This window comes from Cynoglossus semilaevis, chromosome 2 (genome assembly GCF_000523025.1).
Source record: "Cynoglossus semilaevis isolate Cse_v1.0 chromosome 2, Cse_v1.0, whole genome shotgun sequence".
Taxonomy (NCBI): Eukaryota; Metazoa; Chordata; class Actinopteri; order Pleuronectiformes; family Cynoglossidae; genus Cynoglossus; species Cynoglossus semilaevis.
Window position 1 is genome coordinate 10,837,902 of NC_024308.1, and position 15,440 is coordinate 10,853,341.

General features: G+C 43.6%; 2 protein-coding genes and 1 long non-coding RNA gene across 9 annotated transcripts in view; 1 reads left to right on the forward strand and 2 right to left on the reverse strand.

The window, feature by feature from the left end:
* Window positions 1-159: 159 nt before the first annotated feature.
* On the forward strand, window positions 160-5,880 carry fbxl5 (F-box and leucine-rich repeat protein 5). Its single transcript, XM_008337733.3, has 11 exons — window positions 160-337; window positions 1,322-1,537; window positions 1,881-1,976; window positions 2,099-2,291; window positions 2,371-2,556; window positions 2,636-2,761; window positions 2,956-3,110; window positions 3,192-3,274; window positions 3,409-4,143; window positions 4,771-4,919; window positions 5,491-5,880. The coding sequence occupies exons 1-11, from the start codon at window positions 254-256 to the stop codon at window positions 5,565-5,567; spliced, it is 2,100 nt and encodes a 699-aa protein (XP_008335955.1). The 5' UTR covers window positions 160-253; the 3' UTR covers window positions 5,568-5,880.
* On the reverse strand, window positions 4,021-4,764 carry LOC112488411 (uncharacterized). Its single transcript, XR_003052426.1, has 2 exons — window positions 4,245-4,764; window positions 4,021-4,195 (listed from the first exon to the last, which is right to left on the reverse strand). It is a non-coding gene; the product is annotated as an uncharacterized LOC112488411 (long non-coding RNA).
* The window catches only part of cc2d2a (coiled-coil and C2 domain containing 2A), a 16,338-nt gene continuing 6,558 nt past the window's right edge, over window positions 5,661-15,440 (reverse strand). For 6 of the 7 annotated variants that reach the window (XM_025064504.1, XM_008337689.3, XM_025064509.1 and 3 more), the window contains 22 exons: window positions 15,165-15,427; window positions 14,721-14,898; window positions 14,017-14,170; window positions 13,710-13,857; window positions 13,496-13,628; window positions 13,227-13,430; window positions 13,050-13,142; window positions 12,852-12,943; window positions 11,113-11,280; window positions 10,964-11,021; window positions 10,746-10,855; window positions 10,545-10,641; window positions 10,117-10,215; window positions 9,848-10,021; window positions 9,338-9,541; window positions 9,160-9,249; window positions 8,606-8,719; window positions 8,188-8,322; window positions 6,836-6,958; window positions 6,669-6,727; window positions 6,388-6,565; window positions 5,661-6,296 (listed from right to left, as the gene is read on the reverse strand). In XM_025064504.1, the coding sequence (XP_024920272.1) occupies window positions 6,111-6,296; window positions 6,388-6,565; window positions 6,669-6,727; window positions 6,836-6,958; window positions 8,188-8,322; window positions 8,606-8,719; window positions 9,160-9,249; window positions 9,338-9,541; window positions 9,848-10,021; window positions 10,117-10,215; window positions 10,545-10,641; window positions 10,746-10,855; window positions 10,964-11,021; window positions 11,113-11,280; window positions 12,852-12,943; window positions 13,050-13,142; window positions 13,227-13,430; window positions 13,496-13,628; window positions 13,710-13,857; window positions 14,017-14,170; window positions 14,721-14,898; window positions 15,165-15,427 (3,060 nt within the window). In that variant the 3' untranslated portion in view covers window positions 5,661-6,110. The remainder of the gene's footprint in view (window positions 6,297-6,387; window positions 6,566-6,668; window positions 6,728-6,835; window positions 6,959-8,187; window positions 8,323-8,605; window positions 8,720-9,159; window positions 9,250-9,337; window positions 9,542-9,847; window positions 10,022-10,116; window positions 10,216-10,544; window positions 10,642-10,745; window positions 10,856-10,963; window positions 11,022-11,112; window positions 11,281-12,851; window positions 12,944-13,049; window positions 13,143-13,226; window positions 13,431-13,495; window positions 13,629-13,709; window positions 13,858-14,016; window positions 14,171-14,720; window positions 14,899-15,164; window positions 15,428-15,440) is intronic. The other variant, XM_025064498.1, reaches the window with a different exon arrangement.

A 15,440-nucleotide genomic window follows, 5' to 3' on the forward strand; every position in this document is an offset into this window, starting at 1 on the left:
TGTGAATAAGTGAACCCTAGGCTGTTTTTAAAGCTGTTGTTTGACTATATACTATATAAGTTTTTACAAGTATTGTATATTTACTGAACTATCCGCTTACTGGCGTCCGCGTCAAGCACTGACGACCACGCCCCCTGTTTGTTTTGAAGTGTATGGGGTCTCAATAGTCTGTGTGCAGTTCGTGGTGTGTACGTGCAGCAACACAAGCATCGGTTTTCCGTTAGCATTAGCAGATGACGCACTGAGCTAAACCATGGCTCCTTTTCCGGACGAAGTGGATGTTTTCACTGGACCACACTGGCGCATGAAGCAGCTGGTGGGTCTGTACTGCGAAAAGGTCGGTGACACTAAATATACCTCGTTATTAAAACAGCCAATATATTCTTAATTCCAGCGTAAATTGTTATGACGCTGTTTGGCCCGCGGACGAGCTATATCAGTTAGCATGCTAGTTAGCAAGCTCAGGTCTGTTGGTGGAAACGGATGCTGTGGATAAAACACAATATGAAATCAACTGTTTATTTTTGTCACTCAGTAACATAAACTAGTGTCCACATATAACGGTTAATTCATCAGTTGTAAAACAAAAAACAAAAACAAAACTGTCAACTATTCAGCTAACGTTGGCTATATCCGTCCAACATTGGTGAGAAATGTGTAAAACGGTTTCTTGCTATAAAAAAATGACTTTTTTTTAACGTAGCATTTTGGATACATAAGGAAACCGCAGACATATGAGGAAACTTGTAAGCGAATTGTTATTAGATTAAACTAATATTTAAAATGGGTGTGTTGCATTGGGATTAAAGAAGCTAAAACTAAATCACAATTATAAACTGTGCAAAAGAACTGCACAGAAGAACACCTCTGTTGATTTTGAATGATCTCTAAAGCAACTACTTATTTCCCAGTTGATAAAGTCAGTGAACATTTCCACAGTGGTGTTTAGTGTCACAGATTTTACATTATTTAAACAGTATAGTTACAGTATATTCCAGACTTTGCAAAGGAATTCTGTTCTCCTGTGTTCAGTGTTTACGTGGACCTACCTGCTAGACAGGGCTTCTTGTACAACAAACTTCCATTCTTTATCAACCATTACCCATAATTTCACACAGTTGTCATTTATTGTGGCATGAGTTTTCACATCAACCAACAAAAACAGCTCTGATATTGCACAGCTCTTTGTATAAAATCAACTGTGTGTATATTTCAGATCAAGATGTTAAAATAAAAATATCAATGCACAATAAAAAAAACTTTGATTTCTGTGAGTGTTTTTTCTAAAAAGCTGCTGCTCTCTCTTATGTTTGTCCTGCAGCTCTCTCAAACTAACTTCTCCAACAATAGCGATTTCCGCTCCTTCCTTCAGTCACTGTGTGTCACCTTCAAGGAGTTCAAGATGCATGAGCAGATTGAGAACGAGTACATCATTAGCCTGCTGCAGCAGCGCTGCTGCACCGCCTACAACGTTCACTCCGACAACAAACTGTCAGAGATGCTGTCCCTCTTTGAGAAGGGTCTGCACAGCGTGAAGGTAAACACTGTACTTTAGATGACAGTGGAGAAGTGCTTTGACTGACATGAGTACAGCAATAGCAGCAGCAACAGGATAGTGAGGGAAACGCTGTCATTACACAGTTGTAGACAGACCACAGCACTGACAACCACTTCAGGATTGTTGTTTTTTATGTTCAGAAGCTAATTGTTAAGACAGTTATTATGATCTTTAGACACAGAGTCTTTTATCATACATGGTGTTTATATAAGACCAGGTTGTTGCAGAGCAGAACAGTCTGGTCATGTACTGGTCATGGACAAAATGACATTTACAATGTTTTTGATACTTTTTCTGGGACTAACAACTGTTGTATTTTTAGAGTGAATATGAGCAGCTTAACTATGTCCAGCAGCTGAAGGAGAGACTGGAGGCTTTCACCCAGGACTTCCTGCCACACATGAAGGAAGAAGAAGAGGTAACAATGTTCACAGTCATAAAAACAGTCATTTTCCATCACTGTCGTTGTACTGTAGAGCCTTCATCTACTGCACAGACTAGTGTGGTGAATATGAGTTAAACTAATGAGGTGGTCTGCAGGTGTTTCAGCCCATGCTGATGGAGTACTTTTCCTATGAGGAACTGAAGGACATAAAGAAACAGGTGATGGCTCAGCACTGCAGCCAGCAGCAGTGGAGCTGTGCTGCTGAGATGCTGAAGGGCTTCAGTCTGTGGAGTCAGGTGGAGCTGCAGAAGGCCTTCAAATACACAGATCACGTCAAAACGGATTATGGTTAGTCTGGAGGGTTTAATCTTGTCTTCGGGATAATCAGCTCTTTTCTTTTCCTGCTTAATATCATTTTTTTCCCCAGAACTGGAACACAAAACCCACCTTTCCACCCACATCTCCCAGCTGCCCACAGAAATCCTGCTGAGGTTCTTCCGTTATCTGAGCCCTCAGGATCTGTGTCGTTGCAGTCAGGTGTGCAGCTCCTGGTCCCAGCTCTCAAAGACTGGTTCTCTGTGGAGACACCTGTATCCTGTACACTGGGCCAGAGGTGAAACGAAGAACTTGTTTTATAAATGTGTTCTGCAGTGCTGTGTTCAGGTGCTGATGAGTGTGTGTCTCTGACAAAGGTGATTATTACAGCGGTCCACCAGGGGATCTTGACCAGGAACCTGACGATGAGTGGGTAAAGAGTCGGGTGAACGAGGGTCGAGCTTTTCAGGAGTGGGACGAAGATGCTGACGTGGACGAATCAGGTGACGTTTGTCTTCAGTTGTGCAGTGGTTCCCACGGTGGTGTGGGGTTGTTTTGTCTCTAACCGACTGTGAGGATGTGAGGATTTTCACCTGACCTTTAACTTGATGTTCTCACAGCTATAACAACTGGTTCCAGCGTCCTATGCTCTGTTTCAACACCACCTAAATAGTTGTTTGTTTTTGTTGTTGGTCAGATTTGTCGAACCACACCATCAGCTCTGCGGTGATAGGCACGGCCTGCAGAGAAAAGCGTCTTCTGAACGGACTCATTCAGAACCTTCTCCCGTCTGTAGGCTCGTCAGTAAAGACAATGGTTCTGGCCTACAGCTCCACTGTCTCCAGTAAAATGGTATAAAGTGTCAATCATTCTGTCTTGGCCCAGTGTCTGGTTACACCACTGTCAGCTGACCTTGGTTCTGTCCTGGTCCAGGTACGACAGATTCTCAGTTTCTGTCCCAATTTGACTTATCTGGACTTGACTCAGACGGATGTGACTGATTCTGCTTTCGACAGGTTACTATTATTACTAATTATTTTATTATTATTATAACTACTATTCTTAACTTTAAAGTGTGTTGACATTTCTGCAGCACACACCTGTTAGAGGTTCTTCATCTGTTCACCATTGTGTTCTTCCTCTGCCCCAGCTGGTCTTTTGGACCTTGTCTTTCCCTGCACCACCTGGATTTGTCAGGGTGTGAGAAGATCACTGACCTCACCCTGAAGAAGCTCTCTGTAGGCCTGGGTGATCTGACTCCGCCCACCTGCTCTGACAAACGTTCAGACCGACGAGCCAAGTTGCTGAAAAGCTCCACGGTTCCCATCACACTAATGGACGAGAGGAATCTGCGCCACCCTGTGGTCCGCAAACGGCAGGCATTTATTTTCAAGCAGGGGAGCGGGCGCTGGGGCTCCACCTGCACACCCACCCACGTCTGGGTCCTGGACTCTTCAGACCTCACTGACATTGAAGACGCCGCATGGAGCCGTCAGGGCAGCAGGAGTTCTCTGTCTAGGGCTGAAAACCTTGTGGAGACGCAGCTTATGGACTGTTGCTGTGTCTGCAGGAGGAACAGCAGGAGGCACTGGAGCAGCACCTCATACCTGCAGCATCAGGTGACTGCAGCCGCTGGTTCTGCAGAGATCTTCTGTGGTCATTCCACCTGCTGCTCTGCTGACGTTGCCTTCAGGACTTTAATCAGGCCTCAGTGTTCCTCAGGCTCAGGGGGGAACTCCGTGCCACAGTTTTGGACTAAATGCTCCTCCTCCGTGGGCCCGCAGTGCCCCGAGCCTGAAAAAAAGACTGACCAATCACGGGCAAGACGCTCACTGAGGTTCCTGAGTTTGTCTGGATGTTACCAGGTCACTGATTTAGGACTGAGGTAAAACAACATACACATGGTTTTTCACTTTTCACCAAAATAAATTATTTACCTTTTTATTCCACACTTTTCACCAAAAAATTAGAAAATAAATTATTTACCTTTTTATTCCAGGAGGTGTTGAAATGATAAAAAAAACTGTAAAAACTGTATAAAATATCAACACGTTAAGATTGAAAATGACGAAACAAACATAAACTATAATCAAAGATAATTACTATCATAAAAATGCTTCAAAGACAAGACCTTTGGTTTGTGTCAGATGAACTGGACGTGAAGTCACCGTCACACTGTCAAAAACACCCACTCTCTGTTGTTGAACCACTTCCTGTTGATACCGTAGAGACCAGGAAGTACAAACACAGAAGGTCAATCGTATATTACTATGTCCATAAAAATGTCAAACAGTCAGAGTGAAAATTTCTCTTCAGTCATGACTGTATCTGGATGAGGTTCAGTAGAACATGTGACACATGGTTCTTTCTAGTGTTCAGTCCGGTGGTTGTCAGTCTACAGTCCATCCGACTGTTGTGTCAGTCAGACTGTCAGTCGTCCAAGTCCACTCTGATCTTGGTGTTAGATGTGATGTCCCTGTAATCAGACTGTTGTTATTGTGGTTGTTTTCAGGGCTCTGTCTCAGCGTGGAGGACTTCCTGTCCTGGAGCACCTGAACCTGTCAGGCTGTCTCTTCATCACTGAGGTGGGGCTGCAGGAGCTGGTGTCAGTCTGCCCCTCCCTCAATGACGAACACTTCTATTACTGCGACAACATCAATGGTAACTCTAGTAGCACTCACACACACTCTCTCACACACACTCAGATCCAGGTCAGGTTTTTAGTCAATAGTGTTGACTGAAATCTGACCTCAGTGACAACGAAAAAGACTTCAATCAATAAAATCTATGTCAGGCACTAGGTGGTGTTAAATGAAACACTACAAAATACACAGACTGTGCAAAGGATTGTGGATAAAGTTAACCTGTTACAAAATCTGGACCTCTGTAGTCACTGAACATAAAATCACAACTCAGTATTTGTGTCTTGGCTGCGATCAGTGAAGTTCACTATACTATAGTACACTATACTATACTCCAACAGGGGGCTGTGGTCCCACCAGGGAGGTGATGAATGATTTTGTTTTTAATAAATGTCCTGCTCCACCTCAGTCACTTTGGTTCCCTGCTCTGTGGTAATGCTCAGTAGGAAGTTATATTTGTCAAAAAACAAATCAAAAGTACTTTGAGCTTACTTTGAAGTATTTATACTCTTTTTTCCATGTCAAACTCGAGCATTTGGAAAACATTTGTCCTAAATGCTGACCACTGGGTGGTGTCTGTCTCTCCTCAGGTCCTCACGCAGACACAGCGAGTGGATGTCAAAACCTGCAGTGTGGCTTCAGAGCGTGCTGCCGTTCAGGAGAGTAACCACGCCCTCTCCCTCGTCGACATCATCACTGACGTCTGTGTTTTTTTGCACTTTAATGGCGGGAAAAGCCGTCAGCTGTTTTTCTGTGTCACTTGTTTCCAAATGAAACTGTTAACGCTGCTCCTGTCTTTTCACAACAACTTCCCTCTGTCTTGTAGAAAAGGAATAAGAGCCAGTTGTAACCAGTAGACACAGGAACACCAGTGTTTGGTTCTTTGTTCTCACTCCTCGGTCTGGTTCTGGTTCTGTTCAACTCACTGTGACATCACTGTTGTTTTAATGGCATGGAAAAATAAACAGGAGTTTAATGACGACCTGACCATCACTCACTCATCATCAGTTTGTCTGTTTACATTGATTAGCTTCTTGATGAACCACTGCTATGGTTACTGACACTTGGACCAGTATCAACACCAGAACCAGTCTTATGCTGTGTCAGTATCTAGTCCTAGTTTTCATATTTGTGTTGATCTTTCAGTCCACAGTCTGGATCTGATGTCTGTACAGTGTGCAAATGTACCGTGATGCAGCAGGAAGTGACATCACATGCGGACCAGCGAGGCCAGGTACACCCATACAGACAGGACGTTGTTCGGGTATGGGTGCACGTACACGGCCAGAGCAAACTCCACGTTGGACGACTGGACATTGTGGACCCCGGTGCTGTAGACAGCCTCCACGATGGGCCGGACCTCTGAGAAAGGCAAGTGGAGCGGGAACCCTGAGATCTGAAAAACAGAACCACCAGCACAGTAAAGTTCCTACAAATCGGTTCCTCCACTGGTGTGCAGTTGTGAGACCTGTTGGCTGCAGACTCACCCTGTTATCTCCCAGCATGCTCTGCAGCTCGTGGCGGTGGGCCTCAGCCACATCTCGCCCTCCGCTTTGCTCCAGTTTTGGCAGGAAGTGTTTGAGGGTGGAAGTGCAATGGCGGTTCCAGCGGGTGGGCTGACGGGGGCGCCACTCCATAATCTTCTCCTTCAGTATCTTCTCAATTCTACCAAGACAAAAAAACAACAGAGTCAGAGTTGAAGTTGACAAAAAAAATTAATTTATCACCTTGTAGTTGAGTCAGAATAAGTTCAGCTGACAGAACGTACCGGTCCTGGAGTTCTGTGGCAGCTGTTCTGTCCGTGCGGCGATACAGCAGCTCCTCAGGCTGCAGACATGTTGACATGTAGGAAACAACGTCACATTAACAACAAGAAACTCTAACGTTAAGATGTCACTTTTCTAATGTTGCTGTGTGGTCTGTAGAAGACCGTACCTGAACACTGGACAGTCCAGGGTGGGAGAAGGAGCGGGAGAAAAATGGTTTCCACTGATTGGCTCTAGTCACGTCAAAGCTCATCCTCATTGGTAAAGCATATTCCTGGATGTTGAACCAAACCTGAGGGATGGGAGCAGACGTCGTCACAAGGAAAGAAACAGCTAGATGGACCACTGATTCTTGACCAGTGGTTCAAGAGAAACCACCAGGTGTATCCTAGAAACCATCCATTTTCACCTGACTGGTCTGAAAACTATTTATTTACTCCATTTGTCTTTGTCTACAGTATGTGGCAGTGACAGGCAGAACCATTAAGATACTCGTCCACATGGTGGCAGTATATGAGGGGGTTGGGAACCTATGGCTTGCGAGCCAGATGTGGCTCTCAGATGAATCTTAGCTGCATTTAACACAATAAATAATTCTGCTCATATTCAAGTAAAACATTACAGAAATCATAGTGTTAAAATAATGTTTAAAAAACATTTTTGTGTAATTGCGGTGGCAGCGTACTCTCTTTGCGGTAAAATCATCAGCTTGGTACGTCACCTTTTATTTCTGGCACAAAAAGTGAAAACAAAGTCAGTCGATTTTGTAGCAACACACATCTGACGCTGAAAATTTAAAATAAATAAAAGTTAATGATAAAATTAAAATAATTAAATTAATTAATTACAGGCCTCCTAACAACCGGGTTCACCTGTTCACCTAATCCACAGAGGTGTTGCATTTAATGACTATACGATGAATTAAAGGGGTTTTCTTACATGGTGTGTAATAAACTGTTTTTTATGACAACTGGAACCATATATTTATAACCTAATTACACATTTTAATCCATACATTTTTTGCACTAGAGCCAATCACATCAAAACCAAGTAGCACCAGAAGTCACATTGATGGTAAGAAGTATTTTGTGTATTGACTAGCTTCAATATAACACTTAAAAAAGACTTATTATACTATACAAATTCACACATTTAGTTGTATTCAGAGTAAAAAAAGAATTGAATGGCTTTTTATTTAATTTAAGGAAATACAAAAATGTGACTTTTTTGGCTCTCTCTGCTAAAATGTTCCAGAACCCTGCTATAAAGACTAAAAAAAAAGAAAATAAAAAGAAGTGTTGATCTTTGCTTCTTTCTTCAATTACTGAGTTCATCAGTGTTGTGTTCATCTAAAAAGGCCCAGGTTTTACAAAGTAAATTAAAAGTAGATCACTGTATTTTGTTACATTTACTTTTCTGACATTTCTGTTTGGTGCTGCGCTGTTGGGTATTTCTGATGTACAATAGGTGCAGTAGCTAAAAAAAACGGGAAACAAAGAGTTCCACATAAGAATGTCTCACGTTGTCAGGGTTGACCAGGCAGCCGACCATCTGCAGGGGGCAGAAGGTGTCGTACTGACTGTAGTACTGACCACTGCTGGGATTCCAGATCAGGTACCTGCTCTGCTCATAGGTCAGTACATAGGCTGTGGGTCCCTGTGGAACAACAACACAATCGGTACTTGACACAGTTAGCAGACAAACTACCAAAAATGGAACAGTAGAAAGTAATCAAATCAGAGTCAGGCTCAGTGTCTGATGTCATATATTCTTTGCTGTTGTATAGGCTACAACCCCATCACCGGACCACAGGAGGTTGGATCTCATTTGTGACCAGCAGTTGATCCAACCACGTTTAAAACATCTGTATCTCAGGTAATAACCATGATGTCATCATGATGTCACCAGATAGCCACTCCTGGTTCTCTGGTCTCCTCACCTCTGGTATGGCTGTGCCCATGATGAGCCAGGATTTCTTGCCCATAGACAGAAAGTAGTTGCAGAGGAGAACAGCATGTTCTTCTTCATCTCCTGCCAGCAGGGTGAGGAATTGCTGAAACAGAACCAAGAGTGAGGAACCAGGATTTATCAGCACTGGTGAGAACCTGGCAGGTGTGAAGGACTCTTCTTCAGGTCACAGCAGGTTACTGAAGAGAAACAGAACTCAGACCAAACTAAACATTAGAGAGATATAAATTATAAGCAATAAGAAAGTCATAGTTTTAATCATCAACAACAACAATAAAGAAGTGGCTTTATTATAGGTCATAATAGATACAAAAATACATCATTATATATAATCATTTATTATTATTATTATTTATGTAATAATAATAATAATAATAAATGATTATATATAATAATGTATCATAATGCATCATAAAAACAGTTGATGAGGAAACATCATCCAGAGACACACAACTACACCTGCGTGGCCTGAGTGTAATCACAACAACAACAACAACAATAATAATAATGAAGGGCTTCACTCACGTCACATGTGCTCCACAGGTCACAAGCGAAGGAGAAGGAAACTCTGTCAGGGAGAGAGGGAATGAGAGAAACAAAGCGAGCTACCAGAGCCTGGAAGACAAAAAACTGAAGATTATTAACTAAATAAAAAATATTTAAATACAGAAAGACAGACAGAGAGGGACAGACGGGGACTGACCGCAGCGTCCTGAGGGTTGTTGGGAGAAGCGTCCAGTAGCTCCTGTGGAGGGTTGAGTGGTCTGATGTAACGGGTGATGAAGACAGTCTTCCCGTTAAGGTCAATGACAGTGGTGACACAGGGTCGGTCTGGATGGGACTGGGTCGCATCCCGCTCAAATTTGACAGCAGCCTGAAGCAAACGCTCGTCCTCTTGACTGTCAAACTGAGGAGAGAGGAGAGGAGAGAGGAGGGGTCACTGAGGACAGATGGTCAGGGCTGAAGGGGGGACATGGAGGAGGACATAAGGACATGGAGGTGGAGGAGGAAGTTGTAACACACTTTTACCTTCACTTCCTTTAACTAGAGAGCAGAGCAAAAGAAAAACAAACAAAAAACTTGTGATACAAAGAAGATGAAAAGATAAAAAAAAAAATCACTGGTTGATACACACACAGATGAAGTCACAACAATAATCTTAACATTCTTCAACATAAGCATTGAAGTATCTCCGGGGTCAAAGGTCACTGACCTTCTCTCTGATGGACTCTCCCGGCACCAGGTGAGGTTCAATGGTGATGAAGAGTGTGATGAAGGTTCCTTCGCTCAGACTCCTCAGAACATCATAACCACTGTGGGCGTGGCTGCGTTCTCTACTGTAGCCCAGCAGAACTGCAGGAGTGTTGACCCTGAACGTTCCATCAATCTGAAAGATGTGGAGAACAAACACACAACCACTGACCCACACTGACACACAGGAGCAGGTGGTGTCAAACTAACAGACAGGGGTAGCTCTCTCACCCTGGACTGAGAGTAGATGGTGCTGAAAGGAATCTTCACAGAACCCAGCCAGTGTTTCTGTGCTGTGGTCTGAACAGACGTTCCTCCATCCCTGTCACTCTGAAGGAACAGACAGGAGACATGGGCTGAGGTCAACAGGACTGTTGTAGCTAATGCTAGCTCCGGTGTCCGTACCAGGACTGTAGTAACTAATGTTAGCGTGTCTGTTCTTACAGTAACATGTTATACATTGAGCGGATACTGAAGTACTGCAGTGATAAGAAACCTTTTCATTGATCATTTTAAACACAACCATGACCTCTGTTTTAAAAGAAAACATTCAAAACCATGGTCCAATCACTCCTTATCACTGTGATTAATTGCATCATCACATTTAACACTGTACAGTCTACATTCATACAGTATATTGGACATAAAGTTCTTCTCACCGTTCCAGTTTCGTAAACTACTTCATCAAATATGCTGATGAAGACCTCATCTTTGACAGACTGCAAACTGGCAATGCTGTAATCACCATTAGGGGCACTGTGGAGCAAAACAAAACAAAACCCTCACAATTACACACGTGAAGGTAAAGTCTGAGCAGAGTTTGGTTTGAGTGTGAAGTGAGTGTAGATGGAGATGAGAACCTGAAGGGCAGCTGCAGCTCCTCGTTCCAGCAGGGGTTCGGCCCGTCCGCTGTGGTCGTCTGAAGAACTGTTCTCTGGAAGGAAACCTCCACAAAAGGCCTGACTTGGACCTGATGAGAAGATAACGCACACTCACTTAAGTGGTTTAGGTTACAACATCCTAATCACACACCTGACACAATCTCAGGGTCAACGCTGAAGTCAGTGGTCAGAGGTACCTGGCCACCGAACCAGTCCCAGCCTTGGACAGCCCCCTGGGGTGACGGTCCTGGTTTACTGGGTAAAGAAACAGAAGTTAGTTTAGATACTAACCACCTGTCTGTGTCTGTGTGTGTGTGTGTGTGTGTGTGTGTGTGTTCACACGGACTTGCTGTGGGGCCTGCGGACGGGGACGTCGAAGGCTCTGATGATGTTGACCAGCAGTCGGATGTCTCCGTCGGACAGATTCTGAGCCGTCACCTTCTTCCTCTCTTTCCTCTGAGGTTTCAGCGGACGCTTGGGTTCAGCCAGTTTGAACAGGTTGATTCCCAGAATTCTAAGGATGAAGAAAACCAATGTAACAAACAGGCTAGACTGAAGGTCAGAGATGTGGGTGCTGAAATGCATTTCTCCTGGAAAGTATAGGATGGGAAACTACAGACATCAGTTCAGCTCTTCAGGAATCTTTAAATTCAGTTCTGAAGTGGGGACAGATTGTACACTGTGTTAACAGGAGGAGGAGGAGGAGGATGATGATGATGGAGTCATAATTATCTTATATGCATATGTATATATGTACATATCTGCATACATACATATATGTAGATAGATATATATATATATATACACATAAATACATGTATGTATGTATGCACATTTATACACACACACATACATATGTATGTATGTGTGTGTGTGTGTGAGAATGTAAATGTGTGTCTGGTCTGTGATAAATCCTGTGATGAATTCCTGGAGAGACTGAAACTGAGCAGCTCTACAGAAACAGACAGCGTCTACAGTTCTGGAGCTCAGGGAACCAACTAGAGGGAGAACCAGAGTCACAGAGATCAAACATACCCAGAACCTGCACCACTGAAAAAAAAACAAACAAAAAAAGATGATTGATAACATACAGAAAAGAACCTGTGCAGAGCTGACAGCCTGGCTGTCACTGGTGTACGTCAACACACTCGTAAATCTGTCAGTGTGTGTGTGTGTGTGTCTGTTCTGAGAATGTACTGATGGAAAGAGGACCACCAGAGTCAGATGTTCCAGAACATTCGCTGAGCCACAGGTATGAGGATCAAACAGGGCTGAGGTCCAACAGGACAGAACATTTATCGTAGACCAATAAAAACTGATGACCATTGTGACCTCCTCACTCAAAAGTAATTAGTTATAGTTAGTAGCTTCTAGTTACTAGTTAGTTATTTTTTAAGTTTAACTGTGTTTAAGAATCAGAGTTTTTTTCTGAGCAGGTTTCAGCAGCAGAACTTTACAGACTGGATATTTACTGCACCTCAACAGAGTACAGCTGCTACACATACTGTGTTTCAGGTATTTTCTTCATAACAAAATTACAGGTTAACACTGTGAACTACTTTGAACTCTGTATTTGCCTTCCAATTTGTAGCTTTGTCCTTTTTAATGGTTAGAATATTCTTTTTGTTACATCAACCATTGATCACTGTGATCTTCGAAAATAAAAGTTTCTCAAAAATGAATAACAATGCTCTCATATGTCGGTCTGTAATTTCCCACTGGTCCATTTACTGGTCCATACGTTCTGGGTCAACCAGAATTCTGATTGGTTGATTTTTTTTTGTGCACCCAGTGCTAATGGGGGTTTTTCAGAGCACCCCATTTCACAGCTAACAATCTGTCTCCAGAACACCCCCTTGTTTTCACTATTGTGGATTAGCCCAACCCACAAACATTCAGATTGAAGAATGTTCCAGAAGGTCTAGGTCTGGTGGTTTGGTCAACAGTTATTTAATTTTCAGTGTTTCACTCTCCTCAATGTCAAAGATGAACAGATCTGAACAGATCATGACATATTTCAATGTTGTCTAAAATCAATGTTGTCTAGTTTTCAAACTAGTTTTCATGTGTGTGGTGAGGACTGACCCTATGGTCGGTATCTCTTCTTCTATCACCAAGTCAGAGAGCAGGAAGTGATGTTTGGCGAGAAGGAAACGGTTAATTACTGAATCTCTGATCTGTGGAAAAACAAACAAACAAACAACAGTTAGCTGCTAACAGTAGCTTTAGCTTAAAACTGCTAAAAGTTTCACTGTTAACATAGAGATCAGTCTTTCTGCTCACCTTCTGCAGGTACTTGGCCACCAGAGCTCGGTGTGAGTCCAGATGTTCCTCAGTGTGGATCATCTCTCCATCCTTCAGTCTCCTCTCATAAACCTGACACAAGACCACAGGAATTCATCAGTGAAACAGCTGAAACCCCAGAAGCCTTCCCACGGTACACCAAGACAGTCTACAGACCTGAAAGACTTTGTCATCCACCTCTCTCTCCACAGAAGGAACACCTTTGTAATTTCTAAACTCTGCCACCTCCTGGTTGCGGAGTTGGAGCAGACGAAACCTCCTGGAGCTCCTGAACTCCTCGTCCATCACAAAGTTGAACTCCTCCTGGAGTTGTTCCAGTCTAAAGTAGTCTGGAGCGGTCACCTCTCCACTGCTGGCCACCTGACACAGAGACAGAGGTCAGTGGGGCTCCAGCAGGGACTTCAGGATCACATACACCACCTCACCTTCAGCAGCTGCATGATAGAAACGTTCTTCGGATCGTTGGGATCTAGACGAGACTGCGTCGCCCAGTCTGCAATTTTTTTCATGTCGTAGAGCCCAGATGCACCAATGTAGGAGACGGCATCCAGACGACCGCTGAGAAACACAGACTCACAGTGATGATGGCAACAAAAACAGAAGGCTGCAGCGCCACCACTACCCCCTAGATGGAACTACCTGTGTGTGCCGCTATGACGCTGAGATGCAGGAGGAGCGAGGGGGACATCGTCCTCACCCACCCCCCATGAAACACAGCAGGACAGCTTCCCAGAAGTCAACAGGGTTATTCTTTTGCCACCATCAGCCTCAAAGGACAGGGGGACATCTGAGGAAACAAGGAGGTGAAGTTAAGAGACAGTCAGAAAGACGGCAGGAGACGCTGTAATTAGATGGGGGCGCACTCAGGAAGAAGAGGTACGGATAGAGACAGGAAGTGTAGAAAAGAGACACAACGCGAAGTTAGGAGACAGGAGGTGACTCTTACCACTTCCCACTCCCTCATGGTCAAACATGACTCTCTGGTTGCAGCTGAACTCAATCTCCTCCAGAGGAACTCCTCCTGTCAACACTGAGGAGTCTGGAACTGGGACAAAGACCTGAGCCAGGAGAGAACAGGAGGATCCACTCTCCTCAAACACCTGGACACACAGATACACACAGACATCAGGTCCGATTATTACAGAGTGATCAGAGACTTGTTCTGTGCAGCAGATTTGTTTTTGTCCAGTGCGTGTGAAACCCAGCTGTCTGTGGGCCAAATCTGGCCCCTAGTGTAATTCTATTTGGCCCACGAGATCATATCAAATGTGTACTAGAGTTGGCCCCCCAGTATATAGTCCCTGTATACTGGCAGGATTTGTAGTATTAGCCATGTATGCACTATGTTATAGCAGAAACATTTTTGGTTTTTCTTGTTGTTGGCCTGTGAAAAAAGATTTACATTAAAAAAAGAACTGGAAAGGCTAGAGATAAAGAAACATAATAAAAAACAAATACCACTCGTGTGTGTTTTTTTTTTTTCAAATTTCATTTCTCACGTGTTTATAATCTTAACCTTTGGTTGTTCCAGATTCAATGTTTACGTAAAACTAAAGTTTGTTTCCATATGAAAAAAGTTTTTAATTTTGGTCCACTGTGAATTAGAGTTCGACCCCCATCTTAGACAGACAGTCTGGGTCTGACCTGTACCTGTAGGTTGATGCTATGTGGACAGTTGAGGATCTTCAGGTTGAAGATCTGACCAAAGTGGACTCTGAAATCAGTGTTCAGGCAGCGACTGTCCGTGCGGGAAACTTCTTTGTCGTTGTACAGGATCTTCACAAATAGAGAGCGACGCATGACCTCCTCCCTCCTGGACACCTCAGCCCTGGGACGTAAAAAACATCATGTTGTGACTATGAAATCATTCTTAGAGGAAACTGAAGTTTGTCAAACACCAAACCTCATAAAAACAGTTTTACACTCAGCAGCTGTTGATCCACTGCTGCTCTATCACTGAGTTCTAATGAGTTCCTGTGTGACTTTACTGTTAGAAATTATTTGTTGAGACTGACCTCAGTGATAGACTGACCACAGGAGGCAGCAGTGGACCAACAATCCCTGATTTTCTCTATGGACTTCTTTGTCTCAAACCTGGGACATAGTTCACTGGCAGTGATTTTCCCGGACGCAGACAGTTCAGGAATCAAGATGGCATCTCCAGGTTTTCTGCGAATCCTGGAAGCTTTCTCTCGGACCATCTGTTCCAGGGAGCCCAGGTCTGGCCTCTCTGGAGGTTCTGGTTTTGGGAGGTCTTCTCCTGAGTCATCCATCTCTTGGTCTTCTTCTTCTTCGTCTGTGTCCTCCTGTAACTGGCCCTTGTTCCTCTTCTTCTGTTTTTTCTTCTTCTTTGATTTCTGAAGCAGAGGT